We start from the raw sequence: 23,322 nt of genomic DNA on the forward strand, positions 1-23,322 counted from the left end.
CCGATAAAGCGCACCCAAAAAGGCAGAAATATGCACATGCGATATCCTATACTGCGAAAAAAGGTGCATCATTTTTTAACGTCGCCGACAAATTGTAATTACCCTAAGCTCAGGCAGATGTATGATAGAAAATCCCCCAAGTTAAATACACTACGGCGGAAATAAAATACCCTACGGCGGAGCTCGGTTGCAATTTGTAAATACGCAGCCGAGCCCCCGCTGACCTTGGACGGGATTGGCCGGACGACATACTAGAATCTTCGTCGTCCGAGAGACATCGAACGCGGGGTTCAGGGTATACAGGGTGCGGACAAAGTTCTGTCATATTTCCGCATTTCCACAAACAAGTGCAACCTGAGCAGCTATATTTTATAAAACCACCAAACACTGGTTTGCCACATCTTACCGAATGCTTTCACTCCCCCCTCACTCAATATAACCCCCTTCAGCGGCTATAACCTTCTCCACACGGGGGCGGAAAGACTGGCATGTTTTGAAGATGTAGGCGGGGTCCATCGCCTCCCACGTCTTCACGATGTGCGCCTTGAAAGCCTCTACATTGGGATGAGACACTCCCTGGACCTCCTCCTGCAATACGCTCCAGATGCCGTAGTCGAGTGAGTTCAGGTCGGGTGACTGAGGGGGCCACATCTCCTTGCGCCAGAGATGGGCCGCTCTCCGAGCTCTTCCGTCAGCTTCTGCTGGGTGGAATTTGCAGTGTGCACAGGCTGTTTTGCCAGCAGTGTGTCCTGCTGGGACACAAAATTGCCATCTGGATAGGTCTCCAGGATCCATGGGATGACGTCATTGTCCAGTTGACGTTCGTACACCGCCCTCTTCACCTTCTCATTGGCGTCAATGAGGCTCATTTGGCATTTCTTGCCGTCCGAACCCACCACGCCGAGCACCATCACCTTGTGTGGATGTTTATTCACCGGATTGAATCGAACCATCGGATCGACAGTCTCCCCTGCTCGTATTTGGGCTTTAATGCGCAATGTCCGTGAACTTAGCGACGTATACGTATACGTATTCAGCGACGAATTCCAAATCACTTCAGATTCATGGCATGGGTTAAGTTGACCATGCTGAACACGAATATGACATTTATTTTAACTTTTGAGCTGATCTTCATGGTTAAAATCCGGCTTAAATGACGGGGAACCGCATAACGTCGCGAAAATAAAAACCCACGAATTCCAAAGTATGTGCAAAATGTAGAGCTCACCCAGATCTAACGTCCGTGGAAGAATCCAAGCTCGTGGCTCAACGCCTTCATGGTTAAAATCCGGTTTAAATGACGGGGAACCGCATAACGTCGCGAAAATAAAAACCCACGAATTCCAAAATATGTGCAAAATGTAGAGCTCATCCAGATCTAACGTCCGTGGAAGAATCCAAGCTCGTGGCTCTTTAACTTCATGGTTAATATCTGGTTTAAATGACGGGGAACTGCATAACGTTGCGAAAATAAGAACCCACGAATTCCAAAGTATGTGCAAAATGTAGAGCTCATCCAGATCTAACGTCCGTGGAAGAATCCAAGCTCGTGGCTCAACGCCTTCATGGTTAAAATCCGGTTTAAATGACGGGGAACCGCATAACGTCGCGAAAATAAGAACCCACCAATTCCAAAGTATGTGCAAAATGTAGAGCTCATCCAGATCTAACGTCCGTGGCAAAATCCAAGCTCGTGGCTCTTTAACTTCATGGTTAATATCTGGTTTAAATGACGGGGAACCGCATAACATCGCGAAAATAAAAACCCACGAATTCCAAAGTATGTGCAAAATGTAGAGCTCATCCAGATCTAACGTCCGTGGCAGAATCCAAGCTCGTGGCTCTTTAACTTCATGGTTAATATCTGGTTTAAATGACGGGGAACCGCATAACATCGCGAAAATAAAAACCCACCAATTCCAAAGTATGTGCAAAATGTAAAGCTCATCCAGATCTAACGTCCGTGGAAGAATCCAAGTTCGTGGCTCTTTAACTTCATGGTTAATATCTGGTTTAAATGACGGGGAACCGCATAACGTCGCGAAAATAAGAACCCACGAATTCCAAAGTATGCGCAAAATGTAGAGCTCATCCAGATCTAACGACCGTGGAAGAGTTCAAGCTCGTGGCTTAACGCCGTCATGGTTCAAATCCGGTTTAAATGACGGGGAACCGCATAACGTCGCGAAAATAAAAACCCACAAATTCCAAAGTATGTGCAAAATGTAGAGCTCATCCAGATCTAACGTCCGTGGAAGAATCCAAGCTCGTGGCTTAACGCCTTCATGGTTAAAATCCGGTTTAAATGACGGGGAACCGCATAACGTCGCGAAAATAAAAACCCGCGAATTCCAAAGTATGTGCTAAATGTAGAGCTCATCCAGATCTAACGTCCGTGGAAGAATCCAAGCTCGTGGCTCAACGCCGTCATGGTTAAAATCCGGTTTAAATGACGGGGAACCGCATAACGTCGCGAAAATAAAAACCCACGAATTCCAAAGTATGTGCAAAATGTAGTGCTCATCCAGATCTAACGTCCGTGGAAGAATCCAAGTTCGTGGCTCTTTAACTTCATGGTTAATATCTGGTTTAAATGACGGGGAACCGCATAACGTCGCGAAAATAAAAACCCACGAATTCCAAAGTATGTGCAAAATGTAGAGCTCATCCAGATCTAACGTCCGTGGAAGAATCCAAGTTCGTGGCTCTTTAACTTCATAGTTAATATCTGGTTTAAATGACGGGGAACCACATAACGTCGCGAAAATAAGAACCCACGAATTCTAAAATATGTGCAAAATGTAGAACTCATCCAGATCTAACGTCCGTGGAAGAATCGAAGTTCGTGGCTCTTTAACTTCATGGTTAATATCTGGTTTAAATGACGGGGAACCGCATAACGTCGCGAAAATAAAAACCCACAAATTCCAAAGTATGTGCAAAATGTAGAGCTCATCCAGATCTAACGTCCGTGGAGGAATCCAAGCTCGTGGCTCAACGCCTTCATGGTTAAAATCCGGTTTAAATGACGGGGAACCGCATAACGTCGCGAAAATAAAAACCCGCGAATTCCAAAGTATGTGCAAAATGTAGAGCTCATCCAGATCTAACGTCCGTGGAAGAATCCAAGCTCGTGGCTCAACGCCGTCATGGTTAAAATCCGGTTTAAATGATGGGGAACCGCATAACGTCGCGAAAATAAAAACCCACGAATTCCAAAGTATGTGCACAATGTAGTGCTCATTCAAATCTAACGTCCGTGGAAGAATCCAAGTTCGTGGCTCTTTAAGTTCATGGTTAATATCTGGTTTAAATGACGGGGAACCGCATAACGTCGCGAAAATAAAAACCCACCAATTCCAAAGTGTGTGCAAAATGTAGAGCTCATCCAGATCTAACGTCCGTGGAAGAATCCAAGCTCATGGCTCAACGCCGTCATGGTTAAAATCCGGTTTAAATGACGGGGAACCGCATAACGTCGCGAAAATAAAAACCCACGAATTCCAAAGTATGTGCAAAATGTAGAGCTCATCCAGATCTAACGTCCGTGGAAGAATCCAAGTTCGTGGCTCTTTAACTTCATGGTTAATATCTGGTTTAAATGACGGGGAACCGCATAACTTCGCAAAAATAAGAACCCGCGAATTCCAAAGTATGTGCAAAATGTAGAGCTCATCCAGATCTAACGTCCGTGGAAGAATCCAAGCTCGTGGCTTAACGCCGTCATGGTTAAAATCCGGTTTAAATGACGGGGAACCGCATAACGTCGCGAAAATAAAAACCCACGAATTCCAAAGTATGTGCAAAATGTAGTGCTCATCCAGATCTAACGTCCGTGCAAGAATCCAAGTTCGTGGCTCTTTAACTTCATGGTTAATATCTGGTTTAAATGACGGGGAACCGCATAACGTCGCGAAAATAAAACCCACGAATTCCAAAGTATGTGCAAAATGTAGAGCTCATCCAGATCTAACGTCCGTGGAAGAATCCAAGTTCGTGGCTCTTAAACTTCATAGTTAATATCTGGTTTAAATGAAGGGGAACCGCATAACGTCGCGAAAATAAGAACCCACGAATTCCAAAATATGTGCAAAATGTAGAACTCATCCAGATCTAACGTCCGTGGAAGAATCCAAGTTCGTGGCTCTTTAACTTCATGGTTAATATCTGGTTTAAATGACGGGGAACCGCAAAACGTCGCTAAAATAAAAGCCCACGAATTCTAAAGTATGTGTAAAATGTAGAACTCATCCAGGTCTAACGTCCGTGGAAGAATCCAAGCTCGTGGCTCAACGCCTTCATGGTTAAAATCCGGTTTAAATGACGGAGAACGCATAACGTCGCGAAAATAAAAACTCACGAATTCCAAAGCATGTGCAAAATGTAGAGCTCATCCATGCACATACTTTGAAATTGGTGGGTTTTTATTTTCGCGACGTTTAGCGGTTCCCCGTCATTTAAACCGGATTTTAACCATGAAGGCATTGAGCCACGAGCTTGGATTCTTCCACGGACGTTAGATCTGGATGAGCTCTTTATTTTGCACATACTTTGGAACTCGTGGGTTTTTATTTTCGCGACGTTATGCGGTTCCCCGTCATTTAAACCAGATATTAACCATGAAGTTAAAGAGCCACGAACTTGGATTCTTCCACGGACGTTAGATCTGGATGAGCACTACATTTTGCACATACTTTGGAATTCGTGGGTTTTTATTTTCGCGACGTTTTGCGGTTCCCCGTCATTTAAACCGGATTTGAACCATGACGGCGTTAAGCCACGAGCTTGATTTCTTCCACGGACGTTAGATCTGGATGAGCTCTACATTTTGCACATACTTTGGAATTCGTGGGTTCTTATTTTCGCGACGTTATGCGGTTCCCCGTCATTTAAACCAGATATTAACCATGAAGTTAAAGAGCCACGAGCTTGGATTCTGCCACGGACGTTAGATCTGAATGAGCTCTACATTTTGCACATACTTTGGAATTCGTGGGTTTTTATTTTCGCGATGTTATGCGGTTCCCCGTCATTTAAACCAGATATTAACCATGAAGTTAAAGAGCCACGAGCTTGGATTCTGCCACGGACGTTAGATCTGGATGAGCTCTACATTTTGCACATGCTTTGGAATTCGTGGGTTCTTATTTTCGCGACGTTATGCGGTTCCCCGTCATTTAAACCGGATTTTAACCATGACGGCGTTGAGCCACGAGCTTGGATTCTTCCACGGACGTTAGATCTGGATGAGCTCTACATTTTGCACATACTTTGGAATTCGTGGGTTCTTATTTTCGCAACGTTATGCGGTTCCCCGTCATTTAAACCAGATATTAACCATGAAGTTAAAGAGCCAGGAGCTTGGATTCTTCCACGGACGTTAGATCTGGATGAGCTCTACATTTTGCACATATTTCGGAATTCGTGGGTTTTTATTTTCGCGACGTTATGCGGTTCCCCGTCATTTAAACCGGATTTTAACCATGAAGGCGTTGAGCCACGAGCTTGGATTCTTCCACGGACGTTAGATCTGGATGAGCTCTACATTTTGCACATACTTTGGAATTCGTGGGTTTTTATTTTCGCGACGTTATGCGGTTCCCCGTCATTTAAACCGGATTTTAACCATGACGGCGTTGAGCCACGAGCTTGGATTCTTCCACGGACGTTAGATCTGGATGTGCTCTACATTTTGCACATACTTTGGAATTCGTGGGTTCTTATTTTCGCGACGTTATGCGGTTCCCCGTCATTTAAACCAGATATTAACCATGAAGTTAAAGAGCCACGAACTTGGATTCTTCCACGGACGTTAGATCTGGATGAGCTCTACATTTTGCACGTACTTTGGAATTCGTGGGTTTTTATTTTCGCGACGTTATGCGGTTCCCCGTCATTTAAACCGGATTTTAACCATGACGGCGTTGAGCCACGAGCTTGGATTCTTCCACGAACGTTAGATCTGGATGAGCTCTACATATTGCACATACTTTGGAATTCGTGGGTTTTTATTTTCGCGACGTTATGCGGTTCCCCGTCATTTAAACCGGATTTTAACCATGACGGCGTTGAGCCACGAGCTTGGATTCTTCCACGGACGTTAGATCTGGATGAGATCTACATTTTGCACATACTTTGGAATTCGTGGGTTCTTAATTTCGTGACGTTATGCGGTTCCCCGTCATTTAAACCAGATATTAACCATGAAGTTAAAGAGCCACGAACTTGGATTCTTCCACGGACGTTAGATCTGCATGAGCTCTACATTTTGCACATATTTTGGAATTCGTGGGTTTTTATTTTCGCGACGTTATGCGGTTCCCCGTCATTTAAACCGGATTTTAACCATGACGGCGTTGAGCCACGAGCTTGGATTCTTCCACGGACGTTAGATCTGGATGAGCTCTACATTTTGCACATACTTTGGAATTCGTGGGTTTTTATTTTCGCGACGTTATGCGGTTCCCCGTCATTTAAACCGGATTTTAACCATGAAGATCAGCTCAAAAGTTAAAATAAATGTCATATTCGTGTTCAGCATGGTCAACTTAACTCATGCCATGAATCTGAAGTGATTTGGAATTCGTCGCTGAATACGTATACGTATACGTCGCTAAGTTCACGGACATTAATGCGCATGACTGTTCGCCAGGTGACTCCACATTTTGCCGCAACCCGCTTATCGGTCATGCCCGATCCGGCCGCCGCGCGCAGGCACCCAGCGACGAGGCAACGTTTAGCCTGCCTATTCATGACTGACCGTGAATGGCTGGTAGTTTCTGCCCTCCAGCCAGGTGGCTAGGTCACCGAAGGTTACGCCTGCGGCTATTCGCTGCCCAGAACTCAACCGCAGCGCGCGTAGGCGAGCTTACCATGCATATGACAGAACTTTTTCCGCACCCTGTATAGAACGGGGGACCATCAAAGCGTCCAAAACCGCAGCATCCAAAGTACGCAACATCCAAAACCGCAGCGTCCAAAGTACGCAACGTCCAAAATACGTCCAAAATCGGGTATATAGGGAGCATTCACAACGTCCAAAACCGATACATCCAAAACCGCAACATCCAAAACGTATCATCCAAAAACGCAACATCCAAGGACGCATCATCCAAAGTACGCAACATCCAAAGTACGCAACATCCAAAGTACGCAACATCCAAAACCGTTAGGTTAGGTTAGGTTAGGCTAGGTTAGGTTAGGTTAGGTTTCCTTATGCCCGGTAGGCATAAATCAGTAGGTTAGGTTAGGTTGGGTTGGGTTGGGTTAGGTTAGGTTAGGTTAGGTTAGGTTAGGTTAGGTTAGGTTAGGTTAGGTTAGGTTAGGTTAGGTTAGGTTAGGTTAGGTTAGGTTAGGTTAGGTTTCTTTATCCCCGGTAGGCAAAAATCAGTAGGTTAGGTTAGGTTAGGTTGGGTTAGGGATAGGCAAAAATCAGTAGGTTAGGTTAGGTTCGGTTAGGTTAGGTTAGGTTAGGTTAGGTTAGGTTAGGTTGGTTTTGGATGTTGCGTGCCTTGGATGTCGTGGTCTTGGACGTTGTGGTTTTGGAGGTTACGTACTTTGGATGTTGCGTCTTTGGATGTTGCGTTTTTTGGATGATACGTTTTTGGACGGTGCGGTTTTGGATGTTTCGGTTTTGGACTTTGTGCGGGGTTAGTCGTTCCCAAAATAACGTCACGGCAGTCCTATACTAGAAATTCATCCCTGTTAGAACTAATCACTTATTTTCAAATTCCGATTATTCAAAAAAAGAAAGTATAGACTAAGACAAATAATCTATGCTAAGACATCATAGAAATAATTGGTATAATCTGCAGAGTAAGGAATGGTCTTGGAAATGACTCATTTTCCTACTGAAATTTGAGAATGGGTATGGTAGAAAAGTTAGAAAAGATCCGTGTTCTGGATGTTTTTCGTGACCATCAGAAGCCCATCAATTTACCCCGTAAAGCTTTTCGGTACCTTTTTTCTTGTACCTTAATTTATTTTGTCACTGGTTTTTGATGCAAGGTCCTAAAGTTTGTTATCATTATCAGGATCTATATCAATATACCGGAAAAACAGGTTTTCATTTTTGATGAAATTTAAGGCCCTTTATGTACCGATGACATTTTTGTGTGTGGTGGGTAGATCAGTAGGGCTAGTTCAAGTTACTTACTTTGTTATAGGCCGTGGGTTTGTTGAAAACCAAACATACGCATTGGGTTTGGTTTTGTTCTTGGTTTTGGTTTTGTTGAAGAAGTAGATCTTATTTCACAGAAGGTACCTAACATTCGTGATTTCAGGTTGCGTTCAGAAGCATTCAACTGCAATGATAACCACAATTTATCTGCATTTATGTATATCTGTCATTTCCCTATCGGTCAATGGTACCTACCTTGATCTGTTTCATCAGCATCCAAAGAGTGGGCATTCAAAGTCCAATTCATCTTGCTATTGCTGGGGTCGTGAAATATGCCGGTAATTGTCAAGTTTAAGTCTTAAGCAGATTTCATTGATAAATTTTTCATATTTTTACATTATTTGACATCCTGAATCCAAAAATGATACTCATATGTCTAGCAAACAAGATATCTTGGCTCGCTCCGCGTCGCTTTGGCCATAAAGAGATTCGGGAGAAAATTTGGGATCGAATGGTGTTTTTCCGGTGACGATTGGACGTCTAGAAGCTTCGATATTGGCGAAAAACTTGCTGAACTTGCAAAAGTACTTGGTACTTGCTTGGTACTTGCCAAAGTACTCGGTACTTGCCAAAGTACTTGGTACTTGCTTGGTATTTGCATAAGTACTCGGTATTTGCCAAAGTACTTGGTACTTGCTTGGTATTTCCATAAGTACTTGGTACTTGCTTGGTACTGCGAAAGTACTTGGTACTTGCACTCGCCCCCCGTTCCCCCGACTCTACTCCCACACCTACCCCCTCGGGATAATTCCGGGTTCGTCGGGTAGGAAAACTTGCCACTCTACTCCCCCCCCCCCCCCACACACACACACAGAGCCATTTGGTATCGATCGGTGTTTATCCCGTGTCAATCGGTCGTCAATAAGCCGAGATATGCACGGCGAATTATTTCAATCGGCGTCGATCAGAATCTTCAGAACGGAGGGACCCACACTCATTTCTGGCCGTATCTCACTTTTCCGAGATTTACGTCAAACTACGTATTTAAAACTACATATTCTACAGCCGAATCTTCAAACTGGGGGTACCTCAGACCGTGGGAACGACTCGGCTCAGCACTGCCGCACGCGCATTCAGCGGCGGCTTGTCGATTTTTCGAGTGTCGGCTGCCGATCTCCCGAGAGCCGGCCACCTGTCAGCCGCCGCTCGGCTCTGTGTTAAGCATATGGGGACGGCGAATTTCTCCCGGAGGGAAGCACCTCGCTCACAAAAGCACGTGAATCAGCCGCATTCCTGTGAGGCGCGCAATGTTGAAGAGATATGTGTGCACGCAGCTATCTCGCAAGCCCTAAGAGAAAAAGCTCGCTGCAAAAACTCAACGTTTCAAAAAACCCGCAATCCTACTCAAATGAATAACTAAAAAATCCTACTCAAATGAATAACTAAATAAAAGAAAAAACAATCAAACCTGACCTAACCTTACCTACTTACCTATAACCTACCTACCAACCTACAACCTACAAACCTACAACCTAACAACCTAACAACCTAAAACCTACAAACCTACCTACAACCTAAAACCTACAAACCTACAACCTAACCTAACCTAAAACCTAAAATTTTTGCTGTTACATATTCGTATCAACAGCGTCACAATTGTAGTTAGGACCTAAACTTGACATATACCAATATGCCCAGAGGGTACCTCGACCTCTCATGAACGGCCACCAGTTTGTTGAGTTACTTTGCAATTCATGACTGTAGATTGTGTAGAATGTGGATGGGCTTGCCTACAGTTGACAGTTTGCATTTTTATGCAGCTTTTAAAAAGCAAGATCCTGTACCTATGGCATCTTACTGCCGGTTTCACAGGTCATTTGTACCATACATTCTGATTTTGCTGAGCTGAGCAACATTTAAGATGATAGTCTTGCCATCATTGGACCCTGGATGCCTTATAACATCGAATGTGATCACCATAGGAGCTAGGAACAATTAAGGTGGAATAAGCCATCCATATCAATTTGTTATGTCCCATTAAATCAGTCATCAATACAATACTTGTCCAACAATTGACATTATGGCAAGGTTGATATGTTAGATAAAGAATTGATATCATTGATGCATTTTGTATTGCAGATGTCACTTTGAGTCTTGCTGGTCTGTATGCACTAAGCAGCATGTTTGGATCACATCCTTTTCAATTAACTCATATTCATTTTTTTATTTTCAGGATTGCACTGTTTGTTAAACCATGTCTCACCAAACTGGAATAACAGCTAATGATGAATTGGTGACATTCTTTGGCAACTGCCGCAATGGAAGTGTACGAGCTGTCAAAATTTCCATTGAAAATGGTAAGTATGCGTTTACTTTCTTTAACCTTTCTGCCGTGACAACCAAGAAAAGCGTAACTCGCATTTTTTCGATTTTGAGATTTTGATACCATTAGATAGAGAATAGCAATCTCCATCTTTCTGCAAAACCGTTTTTCGAAATTCGTATTATTTTTCGAGTTATATCAAATTTTCTTTTTCGAGAAAAGCGTAAATTTTTTTCATCCTCCCTGACCGCAAGCAAAAAAAGCGTAACTACAAACGCAGCTATTAAAAAAGCGTATCTGCAGCGGTCAGGACGATGTGATAGGCAAGAAAAGCGCAACTACGTAGTTGCGCTTTTCTTGCTTATCACCGCGCTGACTTTTACGCACTTGCGCTTTTTTGCCTTTCAGGTGAATGCATAACACTTGGTAGAAGTTTAATTTTGCCAAGGAAATTTGCATTAAAAATGTATTAAGCCCTTCTTGCTTGCGTTTGCCGCCTTTCTATGTTTCACCAATATCTTCTAGTAGGTATCCGGGCGTTTGAATGGAGGAAAACTGTAAGATAAAAGCAACCAAAGTTCAAAACCACCAACTTGAAATAGTAGGTATAGGTATGGGGTGCCATGCCATACCCTGGACCAAGGCCACACGAGCGATATCAAATAGTTTACTTTATTTATTGTGGTGCATGCTCGCTGTGAACTCTTATCAGAAGCGTGTGCAAATTGCGGTTTAGGAGCAGACTTGGTCTCTGAAGAGGTTTAGAACTAAGCGATAAAAAAAACGGAACAAAGGTCCACGTGCAGCTAAAGGAAAATGTGAAATCAGGAGTAGAGTCGAGCGAGTTCTGGTGAAATAGGACGATCAGGGGCGGGATCTTCCCACCTGCATTTCGACATCCCAGCATTAAGAGAGGCGACCCAACCCCACATGGCCGCCCGGCCAGCCAGCACCGGCAGAGCTGACCATATGGCCGCCCGGCTTGCCCGGTCTGCCAGCCCCGACAGGGCCCCCCCCCAGGCCTGACCTGCCAGCACCGACAGGGGCGACCCCAAGGCCGCCCGACCTGCCAGCACCGGCATAGGCGACCCAACGGCCCCACGCCCGCCCGGCCTGCCAGCACCGGCAAAGACGACCCCACGGCCGCCTGACCCGCCAGCATCGGCAGAGGTGACCCCACGGCCGCCCGGCTTGCCCGACCTGCCAGCACCAGAAGAGGCGATACAAAGGCCGCCAGGCTTCCCGACCTCCCAGCACCAACGGGGGCGACAGCCGACAACGTGGCCGCCCGGCCTGCCCGACCTCCCAGCACCGACAGGGGCGACCCCAAGGGAGCCTGACCTGCCAGCACCGAAGGAGGCGACCCCACGGCCGCTTGGCCTTGCAGCACCGGCAGAGGTGACCCCACGGCCGCCCGGCTTGCCCGACCCGCCAGCACCGACAGAGGCGAGCCCACGGCTGCCCGGCCTGCCAGCAACGGCAGAGGCTACCCCAAGGCCGCCAGGCCTGCCAGCACCGGCAGAGGCGACAACGTGGCCGCCCGGCCTGCCCGACCTGCCAGCACCGGCAGAGGCGACAACGTGGCCGCCCGGCCTGCCAGCACCGGCAGAGGCGACCCCACGGCTGCCCCCTTTCCAGCACCGGCAGAGGCGACCCCACGGCTGCCCCCCTTCCAGCACCGGCAGAGGCGACAACGTGGCCGCCCGGCCTGCCCCGCCTGCCAGCACCGGCAGAGGCGAGACCCCACGGCTGCCCGGCCTGCCAGCAACAGCAGAGGCTGCCCAAAGGCCGTCTGGCCTGTTCGGCCTGCCAGCACAGACAGATGAAACCCCGCGACTGCGCGGACTGTCAGAACTGACAGGGACGAAAACATGGCCGCCCGGTCTGCCAGCACGAAACAAAGCGACCCCACGGCCGCTTGGTCTTGCAGCACCGGCAGAGGTGACCCCACGGCCGCCCGGCTTGCCCGACCCGCCAGCACCGACAGAGGTGACCCCACGGCCGCCCGGCTTACCCGACCTGCCAGCACCGGCAGAGGCGACCCCACGGCTGCCCGGCCTGCCAGCAACGGCAGAGGCGACAACGTGGCCGCCCGGCCTGCCAGCACCGGTGGAGGCGACCCGACGGCCGCCCGACCCGCCAGCACCGGCAGAGCTGACCATACGGCCGCCCGGCTTGCCCGACCTCCCAGCACCAACAAGGGCGACCCCAAGGCCGCCCGACCTGCCAGCACCGGCATAGGCGACCCAACGGCACCACGGCCGCCCGGCCTGCCAGCCAGCACCGGCATAGGCGACCCAACGGCACCACGGCCGCCCGGCCTGCCAGCACAGACAGATGAAACCCCGCGGCCGCTCGGACTGTCAGAACTGACAGAGGGGAAAACGTGGCCACCCGGCCTGCCAGCACGAAATGAGGCGACCCCACGGCCGCCCGACCTGCCAGCACCGGCAGAGTTGAGCCCACGCCCTCCCGGCCTGCCAGCACCGGCAAAGACGACCCCACGGCCGCCTGACCCGCCAGCATCGGCAGAGGTGACCCCACGGCCGCCCGACCTGCCAGCACCAGAAGAGGCGACCCAAAGGCCGCCAGGCTTCCCAACCTCCCAGCACCGACAGGGGCAACCCCAAGGAAGCCCGACCTGCCAGCACCCAAGGAGGCGACCCCACGGCCACTTGGCCTTGCAGCACCGGCGGAGGCGACCCCACGGCTGCCCGGCCTGCCAGCAACGGCAGAGGCTACCACAAGGCCGCCAGGCCTGCCAGCACCGGCAGAGGCGACAACGTGGCCGCCCAGCCTGCCCGACCTGCCAGCACCGGCAGAGGCGACCCCACGGCTGCCCGGCCTGCCAGCACCGGCAGAGGCGACCCCACGGCTGTCCGGCCTGCCAGCAACAGCAGAGGCTACCCCAAGGCCGTCCGGCCTGTTCGGCCTGCCAGCACAGACAGATGAAACCCCGCGACTGCGCGGACTGTCAGAACTGACAGGGACGAAAACATGGCCGCCCGGTCTGCCAGCACGAAACAAAGCGACCCCACGGCCACCCGACCCGCCAGCACCGGCAGAGGTGACCCCCACGACCGCCCGGCTTGCCCGACCTGCCAGAACCAGAAGAGGCGACCCAAAGGCCGCTAGGCTTCTCGACCTCCCAGCACCAACATGGGCGACAGCCGACAACGTGGCCGCCCGGCCTGCCCGACCTCCCAGCACCGACAGGGGCAACCCCAAGGAAGCCTGACCTGCCAGCACCGAAGGAGGCGACCCCACGGCCACCCGGCCTGCCAGCACGAAATGAGGCGACCCCACGGCCGCCCGACTTGCCAGCACCGGCAGAGTTGAGCCCACGCCCTCCCGGCCTGCCAGAACCGGCAAAGACGACCCCACGGCCGCCTGACCCGCCAGCATCGGCAGAGGTGACCCCACGGCCGCCCGACCTGCCAGCACCAGAAGAGGCGACCCAAAGGCCGCCAGGCTTCCCGACCTCCCAGCACCAACATGGGCGACAGCCGACAACGTGGCCGCCCGGCCTGCCCGACCTCCCAGCACCGACAGGGGCAACCCCAAGGAAGCCTGACCTGCCAGCACCCAAGGAGGCGACCCCACGGCCACTTGGCCTTGTGGCACCGGCGGAGGCGACCCCACGGCCGCCCGAATTGCCCGACCTGCCAGCACCGGCAGAGGCGACCCCACGGCTGCCCGGCCTGCCAGCAACGGCAGAGGCTACCCCAAGGCCGCCAGGCCTGCCAGCACCGGCAGAGACGACAACGTGGCCGCCCGGCCTGCCCGACCTGCCAGTACCGGCAGAGACGACCCCACGGCTGCTCGGCCTGCCAGCACCGGCAGAGGCGACCCCACGGCTGCCCGGCCTGCCAGCAACAGCAGAGGCTACCCCAAGACCGTCCGGCCTGTTCGGCCTGCCAGCACAGACAGATGAAACCCCGCGACTGCGCGGACTGTCAGAACTGACAGTGACGAAAACATGGCCGCCCGGCCTGCCAGCACAAAACAAAGCGACCCCACGGCCACCCGACCCGCCAGCACCGGCAGAGGTGACCCCCACGACCGCCCGGCTTGCCCGACCTGCCAGAACCAGAAGAGGCGACCCAAAGGCCGCTAGGCTTCCCGACCTCCCAGCACCAACGGGGGCGACAGCCGACAACGTGGCCGCCCGGCCTGCCCGACCTCCCAGCACCGAAGGAGGCGACCCCACGGCCACTTGGCCTTGCAGCACCGGCGGAGGCGACCCCACGGCCGCCCGACCCGCCAGCACCGGCAGAGCTGACCATACGGCCGCCCAGCTTGCCCGATCTGCCAGCACCGAAGGAGGAGGCCGCTCGACCTGCCCTACTTGCCAGCACCGACAGGGGCGACCCCACGGCCGTCCGGCCTGCTAGCACCGGTATAGGCGACCCCACGGCCGTCCAGCCTGTCCGACCTGCCAGCACCGAAGGGTGCGACCTGACGGCCGCGATTGCTAAGCATGAAGCATGAAGTCTTAGCATGAAAAGTCGTGAGCTATTTCGAAAGGCATCTAGGCATCCGAAATGGAGAAAAGACGTTTTCGTCCTGGCGTATTTGAAACACCGCATATTCGCCGATACCATAAGATCTCGCAAGCAAAAGAAGCGTAACTACGTAGTTACGCTTCTTTTGCATTTCGCTATGGAGCCGCGCGCTGCACATACTGGACCGGCCGGACTGGAGTGAATGTAGTTACGCTTTTCTTCCCTACATGCCTCGCTGCAATTTGAGCATCGAGTGAAAAGCAAAAACACCTTACACCATTTTCTAGCAATATCTTATATGCCACGTAAAAAATATTTACACTGTTAGGTTCAGTGCAGTATTGCGAACAGTTTGACACCAAGTTTTCTTTGATTGTTTAAGAACCGACGATAATACAAGGTAAAACAGAAAAATCGCTCTCCTGAAAAATCGTCAAAAGCGAGTTACGCTTGTTTTCCTTTTCACGGCAGCTTTGCTGTACCAAATTTTCTGCATTTGTTTAAATCGTTGGGGATAGGTAGTAGGGTGGCACTTAAAAATCAATTTTTGATTTTTAATGCGTGCGGGTGGTTTTCCGGTTCCATTCCCGTAAAAAATAAGGGAGGCAAATTTTTATGGGAAAATATTGATGTTTAGAGGTCGCGAATCAAGGTAAAAATTGAGATTTTGGTAGCATATTTCAATATCATTAAAATCGCTTCTGAGTTTCCTATTACGCTATAATCGGATGATAATAAGGCATTTCTTAGTCATTTTCATATTGTTTATTGATATTCCATGCAGCTTCGGCCACGCCAGAACGCTGGTATATGTACTCCACTACTCCAGTTCCTCCTCTTTAGTAGATTATTGGCGCCTCATTGGAGGGAGGGGTATCATGGGCAACGGGCACCCAGACTACAGGTGACTTTGTGTGTAGCCTGGTTAGCAATTGCAGTCGATCTTCGGGTGTCAGGTTAGCGTTTTCTGTGATCTTTTCAACGACATGGAGGAAGAACTGGCGCTAATCTTTGTCTTCCATGAGTGCCAGTCCTACATCAGCGCCATACCGCGCCTGGTGAAGTCATTCACCACCCGCAGCTCCCGGACTACACGAGCTGCGGTTTGGTAGCCGCTGTCCTCCCAGTGGCCTTGGTCATTGATGATGAGCCCCGCGTCCAGGTCGTGTATCCTTGAGAGCTTTTTGAACGATGGTGTGAGGAAGCTCGCCAACGTCTCGGTCGCGAGAGCGGCGTTCATAGTGTCCACTAAGGACTTACGGGGCGGGTCCCCTCTCCTACAACTCTATTGCCCGCACCATGTCTTGATTGAGCCCGAGGGTCGGGGTCTAAAAGCTCCAGAGTCACCAGCCGATCACTCAATTACTACAGGTGACGGCCGAAGACCGGGACTGTCGCCTTCGACAGCTCCTTGTCGGGGTAGGTGCAGAACGAGTTCACGAAGGTCAGGTCCAGAGCCGGCGCAGTGGCAGTAGAGTCCCAGACCAGGCGGCGGCGGCGGCGGCGAACTTGCAGGCAACGAACAGCGCACAGCGTCTGATGACCTGGGCCTCGGCCGCCGTCAGCCGGAGCCGCTCCCTGCCGAGGAAGGCATCCACGGTACGGATGGTCTTTGCCATCCACCTAACTCAGTGGAGTACTCTGAGGCGGAGAAACGGGTGCCGTGCTTGGAACTCCACCGAGAGCAGTTACGCAGAGCTCCAGAAGTTTTCGGTAGTCTTCCCGGAGCTAGGCATAGTCCAGCGATGGAAGCGATGGAAGCTTACCAGCAGCTTGTCCCACTCCGGAACGTCGTCGACGGCGAACGCCACCGGTGTGATCCTGTCAATGATGCATGAACTCCCATCCGCCTTTGAACCTCTTAAACAGCCGGATGTAGAGGCCGCTCGAGATTCTACGGCAGGTGGAGAAGGCCTTCTCTAGGACCAGCTCTTACACGTGGTGCCGGCAGGCCAGCTGGAGGACGGGCCGATCCAGCTTCTGCTCGATAAGGGCAAGGCCCTAAATGATAAGGGCTAAAGTACCGTTCACCAGCATGCTGTTCGCCGTCGTGGCGTCGAAGCAAAAGGCCGCAGTTCCGCTTCTCCAGTTCCTAGCCTCCCAGCGCTGTGAGCATGGCCTCCTGTGCTTGGATGGAGGGGAGTTTGGGAACGGCGAGGAGCTTGGCCACCCTAATCCCCCCCCCCATCACCAGGACCTAGAATCGGTCGACGCTCCTTCTCTCGCGGTTCAGGATTCGCGGTTCAGCCGGAGTCGTATCAGAAGTTCCGTGCCGCAGTTCATAACAGGCTCACGTGTTCTTCACACATTACGGTTGGGCAGTTTGGCCCGGTCGAGGCCAGTTCACTGTTGGGGACGTCCGCTCGCCCGCATGCGCTTGGGAGTGTGAGTCGACGTTTCTCTCTCATGGTCGCCATCGTCAAAGACGTTCCCTCCGTGTGCGCGCCGCAACGGCCGGGTAAGTCTGTTGCTGGCACTGGCACTATGTAGAGTCGGAAGAAGCGCCCACGGAAGAACATCCCGAAAGCACAATAAACCAGCGCAGCTCAATGCCCACTCTCGCCTCTGCTTTCCCCCGCCGGCGATAGGCTGGCTCCAACTTCTTCACATTCTCTTTGACAGAAAAGGAGCATGTCTCAAGAACCGATAGAACTGTGGGGCTCGTCCTCCCTTTGGAACAGGAGAGACCGTTCACTCCTCACACTCATAAGAGGATATGACCTCCACTGTGAGAGAGAAGGCACCGGTCGCAGGCCAAAAACAGGCCTGACATGGGTAAAACAGCCCAGATCAGACCTGTCTTGGCGTGACCTGGACTGGCTACGATCGACCGGAAGTGATGGGATAAGCAATTGTTATACAAATAAAGGTCAAAATACGTCGGATATGACGCTTAATGACCACATATGTCATTCCAAATAGGTTTAAAGTAGTTTCCAAAAAGTTGATTTTTTCCCCAAAACTGCCAACTTTGACCTCAATTCGCGACCCCTAAATATCAATATTTTTTCAAAATTATTTTGCACACATTATTTTTTACGGGAATGGAACCAGAAAACTACCCGCACGCCTAAAAATCGGATAACATAAAATTCACCCTATTGCTAAGTGCCACCCTAATAGGTAGGTATTGAATTGTTAGCACCCTAAATGAAGTTAGGGTACTAAAAGCAACCTTGCTTGGCTAGCTGCTTATATTGCATCCATATTTAGAAACTTATATGTGCCTTTGCAACCATCCAGCTGTTGGTAGTTATGTTTGTTGTGTGGCCCCTATCCCATCTGATCAAAATTTGATTTCTCCTGTCCTTATGTAGCTGGTGGCCATCACATTATGTGTCACATGCCAAGTCAGGTTTGACCAAATGTTTCTCACTCACAAAGTCTCAATAGCTGGTGATTCACTGACCTTTTATGCCAACACTGCTGATTCTGTCATAAATGGAAGTTACTAGTAGTGCCTCTTGACCTTTCACTGGTGAACAGGGCAGCCCTCAGACTATTGGTAAGTGAGAAGCCAAGAAATACCATCAAATTGGCACTGTGCTCTGACAAATGAGCACAATACCCACAGTGACTATAAATACAACCAGTATAACGCCTTTTGGGGCGACTAACGGAGCGAGCGAGAGGGTGAGCCTTGCACGTGCGAAATTTCGAGGGGGTACCTCCAGCTGACTTGTGCACGGCACCCTACTAACCGGTCTCTAGCGATGTGCCAAATTTGAGCACAATCGGCCCAGCCGTTCTCGAGATCTGGAAGCGGCACTCTGCACGTGCGCACGTGCAAAATGGGTCCCAACTGACTTGTGCACGGCACCCTACTAACTGGTCCCTAACCGTGTACCAAATTTGAGCGCCATCGGTCCAGCCGTTCTCGAGATCTGGAAACGACCCCTGCACGTGCGCACGTGCAGCAGCACCCCAACTCTGGCACATGGATATGTAGTGCCTAGTGGGTGCCTACCTACATGCCAACTTTCAGCGCAATCGGCCAAGTAATTACCAAGATATTGCAACAATTACAAAACTGACACCTCTTCGTTTTGCACGTGGCGCGTGCATTAGGGGTCACCCACATGCATCGGGAATAGTGCAATACTTGGTAGAAGGAATGAAGCTACCCTACAAAAATTACCGCATGTAAATCGGTCAAGTGGTTGCTGAGATATAAGCCTCGCAAAAGCGTGACCACGGCCGGCCGGCCGCTCATACTCAGAAATTTCCGTTAATCTAAGGAAAGACTACGCTCGCTTCGCTCGCTCCGTAATCAGACAATACCAACAGCTTTGGGGCCAGTGCACCTTGGGCTGATTATACTGAAAATTGGCCTGATTTTTTACAATGAAGCCTCAAACACAGATCTGCATTTGTGCTCTGTCTGATGTATTTATAATTTATATTCTTGAATCCACATAACGGGTGTCTAGTAATTTTTGGCACAAAACTAAATGTCTCATAAATCACATATATTTTGCTCAAACGTCACCAAACTTCACACATGGTTGGAAGCACTCATACTTAACGCTATCTGATCAGTGCAGGCTGCTGTTGACTCCTCGTCGCTCGGCACGGCGCACGTGCTCCGGGACCCTCTCCATCATGGTGCGCGGCACCTCCTCTCGGATCGAACGAAGAACCCTCTGAATACGGTTCTTCAGCTGGACTTCTGATGCCGTTCTCCATCCGCCCTTGTAAACTTCCTGCTTGACGATGCCCCAGAAGTCCTCGATGGGGCGCAGCTGAGGCACGCAGGGCGGGTTTTCATCACGCGCAACAAACGGCACCCCAGCCTCCTCCAGAAGGGTGACCGTTTTCTTGGCATAGTGGGCCGCTGCCAGGTCTGGCCAAAAGATAAACCCACCATGAGGGTACTGTTCTCTCAAAAATGGGAAAAGTTTCTTCTGGAGACACTCTTGGCGGTAGAAGTCGCCCCCTACGTTGGTGCGGCTCGGGCAGATGACAGGGCTTGACACCCCCCTGGGAGAGATCGCCACCCAGACGAGAAGCTTTCTCGGGAACTTTCCCACAGGCCGGAATCTGACGTCATCCGGTACGTCTCTTCCAGGGCCAGCGTAGAAGCCGGAGTTTGCGGGCATATCACTTCCTGAGAACGTAAAATAGCTCTCATCATCCATGACCATCTCCAGTTCGGCGTTCCTCGAGAACGACCCACGGGCCAGCCGTCTTATCCGGGTCTTCTGCCGCTTTTCTTGCTCAGGAGTGACCTCGGGCACCTTGATCCTTTTCTTATACTTTATGTTGTTATCATGAAGGATTTTCGCCACATACTGATGAGATTCGCCAAAACGCCGGGTCAGCACGCGCAGGGATGTTCCAACGCGTCCCTTGGCGGCATTCAAAAGAAGGAGCTTCTTCTGGGGCCCAAGTTTGGAGGGTTTTGCGCCAGCTTTCCCTTTACCGGCGTGCTTACTGCTACCCCTAGTCTCAGTGCCCTTTAATATACGGTAGGCAGTTTTTCTCGACACTCCTGCTACCTCCAGCCGTGACACAACCTCGCTTTTTGGTAGGAAATGGTGTTCTTTGGCAAAATCGGCCACAAATTCACGAACCTCCGTTTTATTCAAAGTCTCCATGATAAGTGAATATTGCACGAAAATAAAATAAAAATGTTGTGGCGCCTGCACAATTGTTAGGTCTTCATATGCAAAGAATTTCAGTGACATTGGGTGACATTATTGTAAATAAAAATAAATCAAACTTTTGTGCCAAAAATTAGTAGACACCCGTTAGAGTGGGGTGCAGCATGACCCCAGCATTATTAAAGGATACAATGGCCAACCATACCTACTTAAGTGAGATCAGTCTATGATTATCTGCACAAATCGCTGGACCTATTATCTGCACAAAATGCTGGACCTCATGCAAATACTGCACTCAGCTTTCTTCATAACCTGATGTTGATTACAACATATGCTAAGTTGTTCTTTGCATATTCCTCCTGCAATTTAAGCTCTTTGTTGGTCTTTTTGAAGTCTTGCTATTTTATATCTGACGACCAATAAACGATAGCGGTGCTACATTGCCGTTGGCTCCTTATTCGCCGTGGTGCGTCGCCCGATGTTCCATCCAATGGTGTAGTATGTTTGTCTGGTCGGTCAGAGCGACAGCTGAGTTTTCGCGACGGCGGGGCCTCAGAGCGGGGCCACGCCGCAGGGCTTGAGTAGAACGGCACTTACCGGCTGACCTACCGCAGGTACTGGCAAGGGCGGTGACATACGCTGCTATCAATCGCTTTGATTGCGATAGAGTGAGGTGACATATTTCACAGCTTTTGTGCTACCTGTTGAAACAGAAAGATAAAAATGCGTACAAACTATTGGCAACGACGGCCGCCTTGGCTGCTGCTACCCTTGCTTCTCTCACAGCTAATGCTACCGCTGCTGCTGTCTCTGACTGGTATCGAGCCTGTCCACTCATCACACACAATGTACATGTCCATGCGGCGGGCGCTCTGGACGGCCCCATCAGTCGCCGTGACTGAAACTACAACCACCCGAACGACTACGACCACAACGAAAAGGCAGGGGCGACCAGCGGGACGGCAACTACCTCTCCGAGCAAACCAGAGCCGACTGGCACTTCGACCATCATTCCGGGGCCGGGAGAGGTGGCCGACGGCGAACCGTCCTCTGTGAACGGATAGCTGGCTACCGGCCTGTCTGGAGGCTTTGTCAGGAGTGGCGAGTGGCAACAGGCCCGGTTTTCTGTAAGGAATGCACGAGTACGACAATAGCGCATGTGTGCACCTTCAACTGATCACGGTACCCGCGTCAGCTTTCGTCGAAATGCTTAGCTTGCCCGGAGTTGGCTCATCTGTGTCTCTTCTGATTACTTCAAAGGGACGATTATCAAAATGCGCATCTGCTGTTGCATTCAGCGATAAATCGTTGCTTGGTCCATGGTGTTGCCCGTGCATCTCGATGGAGTGGTGCGCTTAGGCCAGTTTATCTGGACAAAGGACAAAGATGGATGTCGGATGAGATCACACTGCTTCCTAACGATTCAGTGCACGCTGATAACTGAGAGGAGGTGCGGTGCAATATTTGATTTTGAATATTTGATTTTTTGAAAATTTTGATTTTTTTTTTGCCGAAGCTGATGCTCTGCCAGCGAAATTGCAATTCTAAGCGGATCCAAACAGATTTCAAACCGCGACCCCGAGGCCCGTTCAGTAATGGGGGATCGTGAGCTGACCCGGAGTCCTGACGGCGTGTTTCAGAGCAGCTGAGCCTGCACACACACGTGCCGGCCGACTCGACCTGGGAGCGGGACTGGGACAGCGTGGTTCCCGACCTGGTCGATGACAAACAGCCCACCTATGTGCTCTACAGGTACGGGACGCTGCGGTATACTTACTTGCTTTACTGCGGAGTCCTTTACAGTTTACTTCTGATGACCACTCGTTAACTTCGGAGCGCATCCTTATTGCTTATTCAGCCGTCTTTTTCTATGTATTTATTTACAGTTCATTCCCGTTGTTGTGTTCCTTAAAAGAAGCACGTATTTTTATCGTGAACTTTGTCTAACTTCTTTTTTATTAGCGTGTCTTAGTTTCGGTAACGTTCCAGGCTGGACTCGAAGAACTCGATGGGTTTCGAGTGGCTGATGATCACCTGGTCGCCGGACGACTCGCCAGTCCGACAGAAAATGCTCTACGCCTCCACAAAGGCCACGCTCAAGAAGGAGTTTGGCGGAGCTCAGATCAAAGATGAAGTGTTCGCGACCGTAAAGGTATGATGCATTTTAACTTACTTGCAATGATCAGTGACCACAGTTCGCATATTCTTACTACTTGGTCAGCAATATCGATAGTCGCTGTTTATTTTTTGGGGACTGAATACGAGTACGCGATAGCAAAAGTTTGCATCAATGGTTCGCATAAAAGCTTGCTGTTTGTGTTTGCTTTTCCTGTGTTTGTGTCGGGAACATCGGCCTCCGGTGTCTATCTGCTATGGTCAGCGATATCACCATGGTGCCGCCTCTCTCCGCAGGAGGACGTCACGTTCAGCGGCTACCAGCGCCACCTGCGGGCGCAGAAGGCGCCGGCGCCGCGCTCCATGGCAGAGGAGGAGAAGGCAGAGATCCGCCGGGCGGAGGTACGACGACCGCAGTTTCACACTGTTGAAATTTGAGTGGAATCTCACACCAACACACAGACCTTTAGGCGTTCTTCTTCAAAATATGCTTGGGCTTAGTAATTGCCAGGCGGATGTGCATTTGACAGATTAAATTCAGCCTCTGTCCTTTCATGGTGCCCGAGGAGCGATGTTTGACGGCAACATTGATCGTCGTTTGTGCTACCTGTTGTCATGATACTTATGATTGCGAGTAACGCTGCACGAACCACAATA

The 23,322-nt window shown here is 50.4% G+C and overlaps 1 protein-coding gene across 11 annotated transcripts in view; it reads left to right on the forward strand.

Annotated features, from left to right (window-relative positions):
• The first annotated feature begins 271 nt into the window (after positions 1-271).
• The window catches only part of LOC122368245 (twinfilin-1-like), a 28,732-nt gene continuing 5,681 nt past the window's right edge, over positions 272-23,322 (forward strand). Inside the window, exons 1-5 of one of the 11 annotated variants that reach the window (XM_043341992.1) lie at positions 272-295; positions 10,353-10,476; positions 22,191-22,302; positions 22,540-22,702; positions 22,963-23,067. In XM_043341992.1, the coding sequence (XP_043197927.1) occupies positions 10,374-10,476; positions 22,191-22,302; positions 22,540-22,702; positions 22,963-23,067 (483 nt within the window). In that variant the 5' untranslated portion in view covers positions 272-295; positions 10,353-10,373. Of the gene's footprint in view, positions 305-7,635; positions 7,650-7,682; positions 7,704-7,901; positions 7,956-7,990; positions 8,120-9,758; positions 9,781-10,352; positions 10,477-22,190; positions 22,303-22,539; positions 22,703-22,962; positions 23,068-23,322 lie in introns of those variants that run through there. The other 10 variants (XM_043341986.1, XM_043341991.1, XM_043341981.1 and 7 more) reach the window with 10 other exon arrangements.

This window comes from Amphibalanus amphitrite, unplaced genomic scaffold (genome assembly GCF_019059575.1).
Source record: "Amphibalanus amphitrite isolate SeventyFive unplaced genomic scaffold, NRLGWU_Aamphi_draft 000933F_arrow, whole genome shotgun sequence".
Lineage (NCBI taxonomy): Eukaryota > Metazoa > Arthropoda > Thecostraca > Balanomorpha > Balanidae > Amphibalanus > Amphibalanus amphitrite.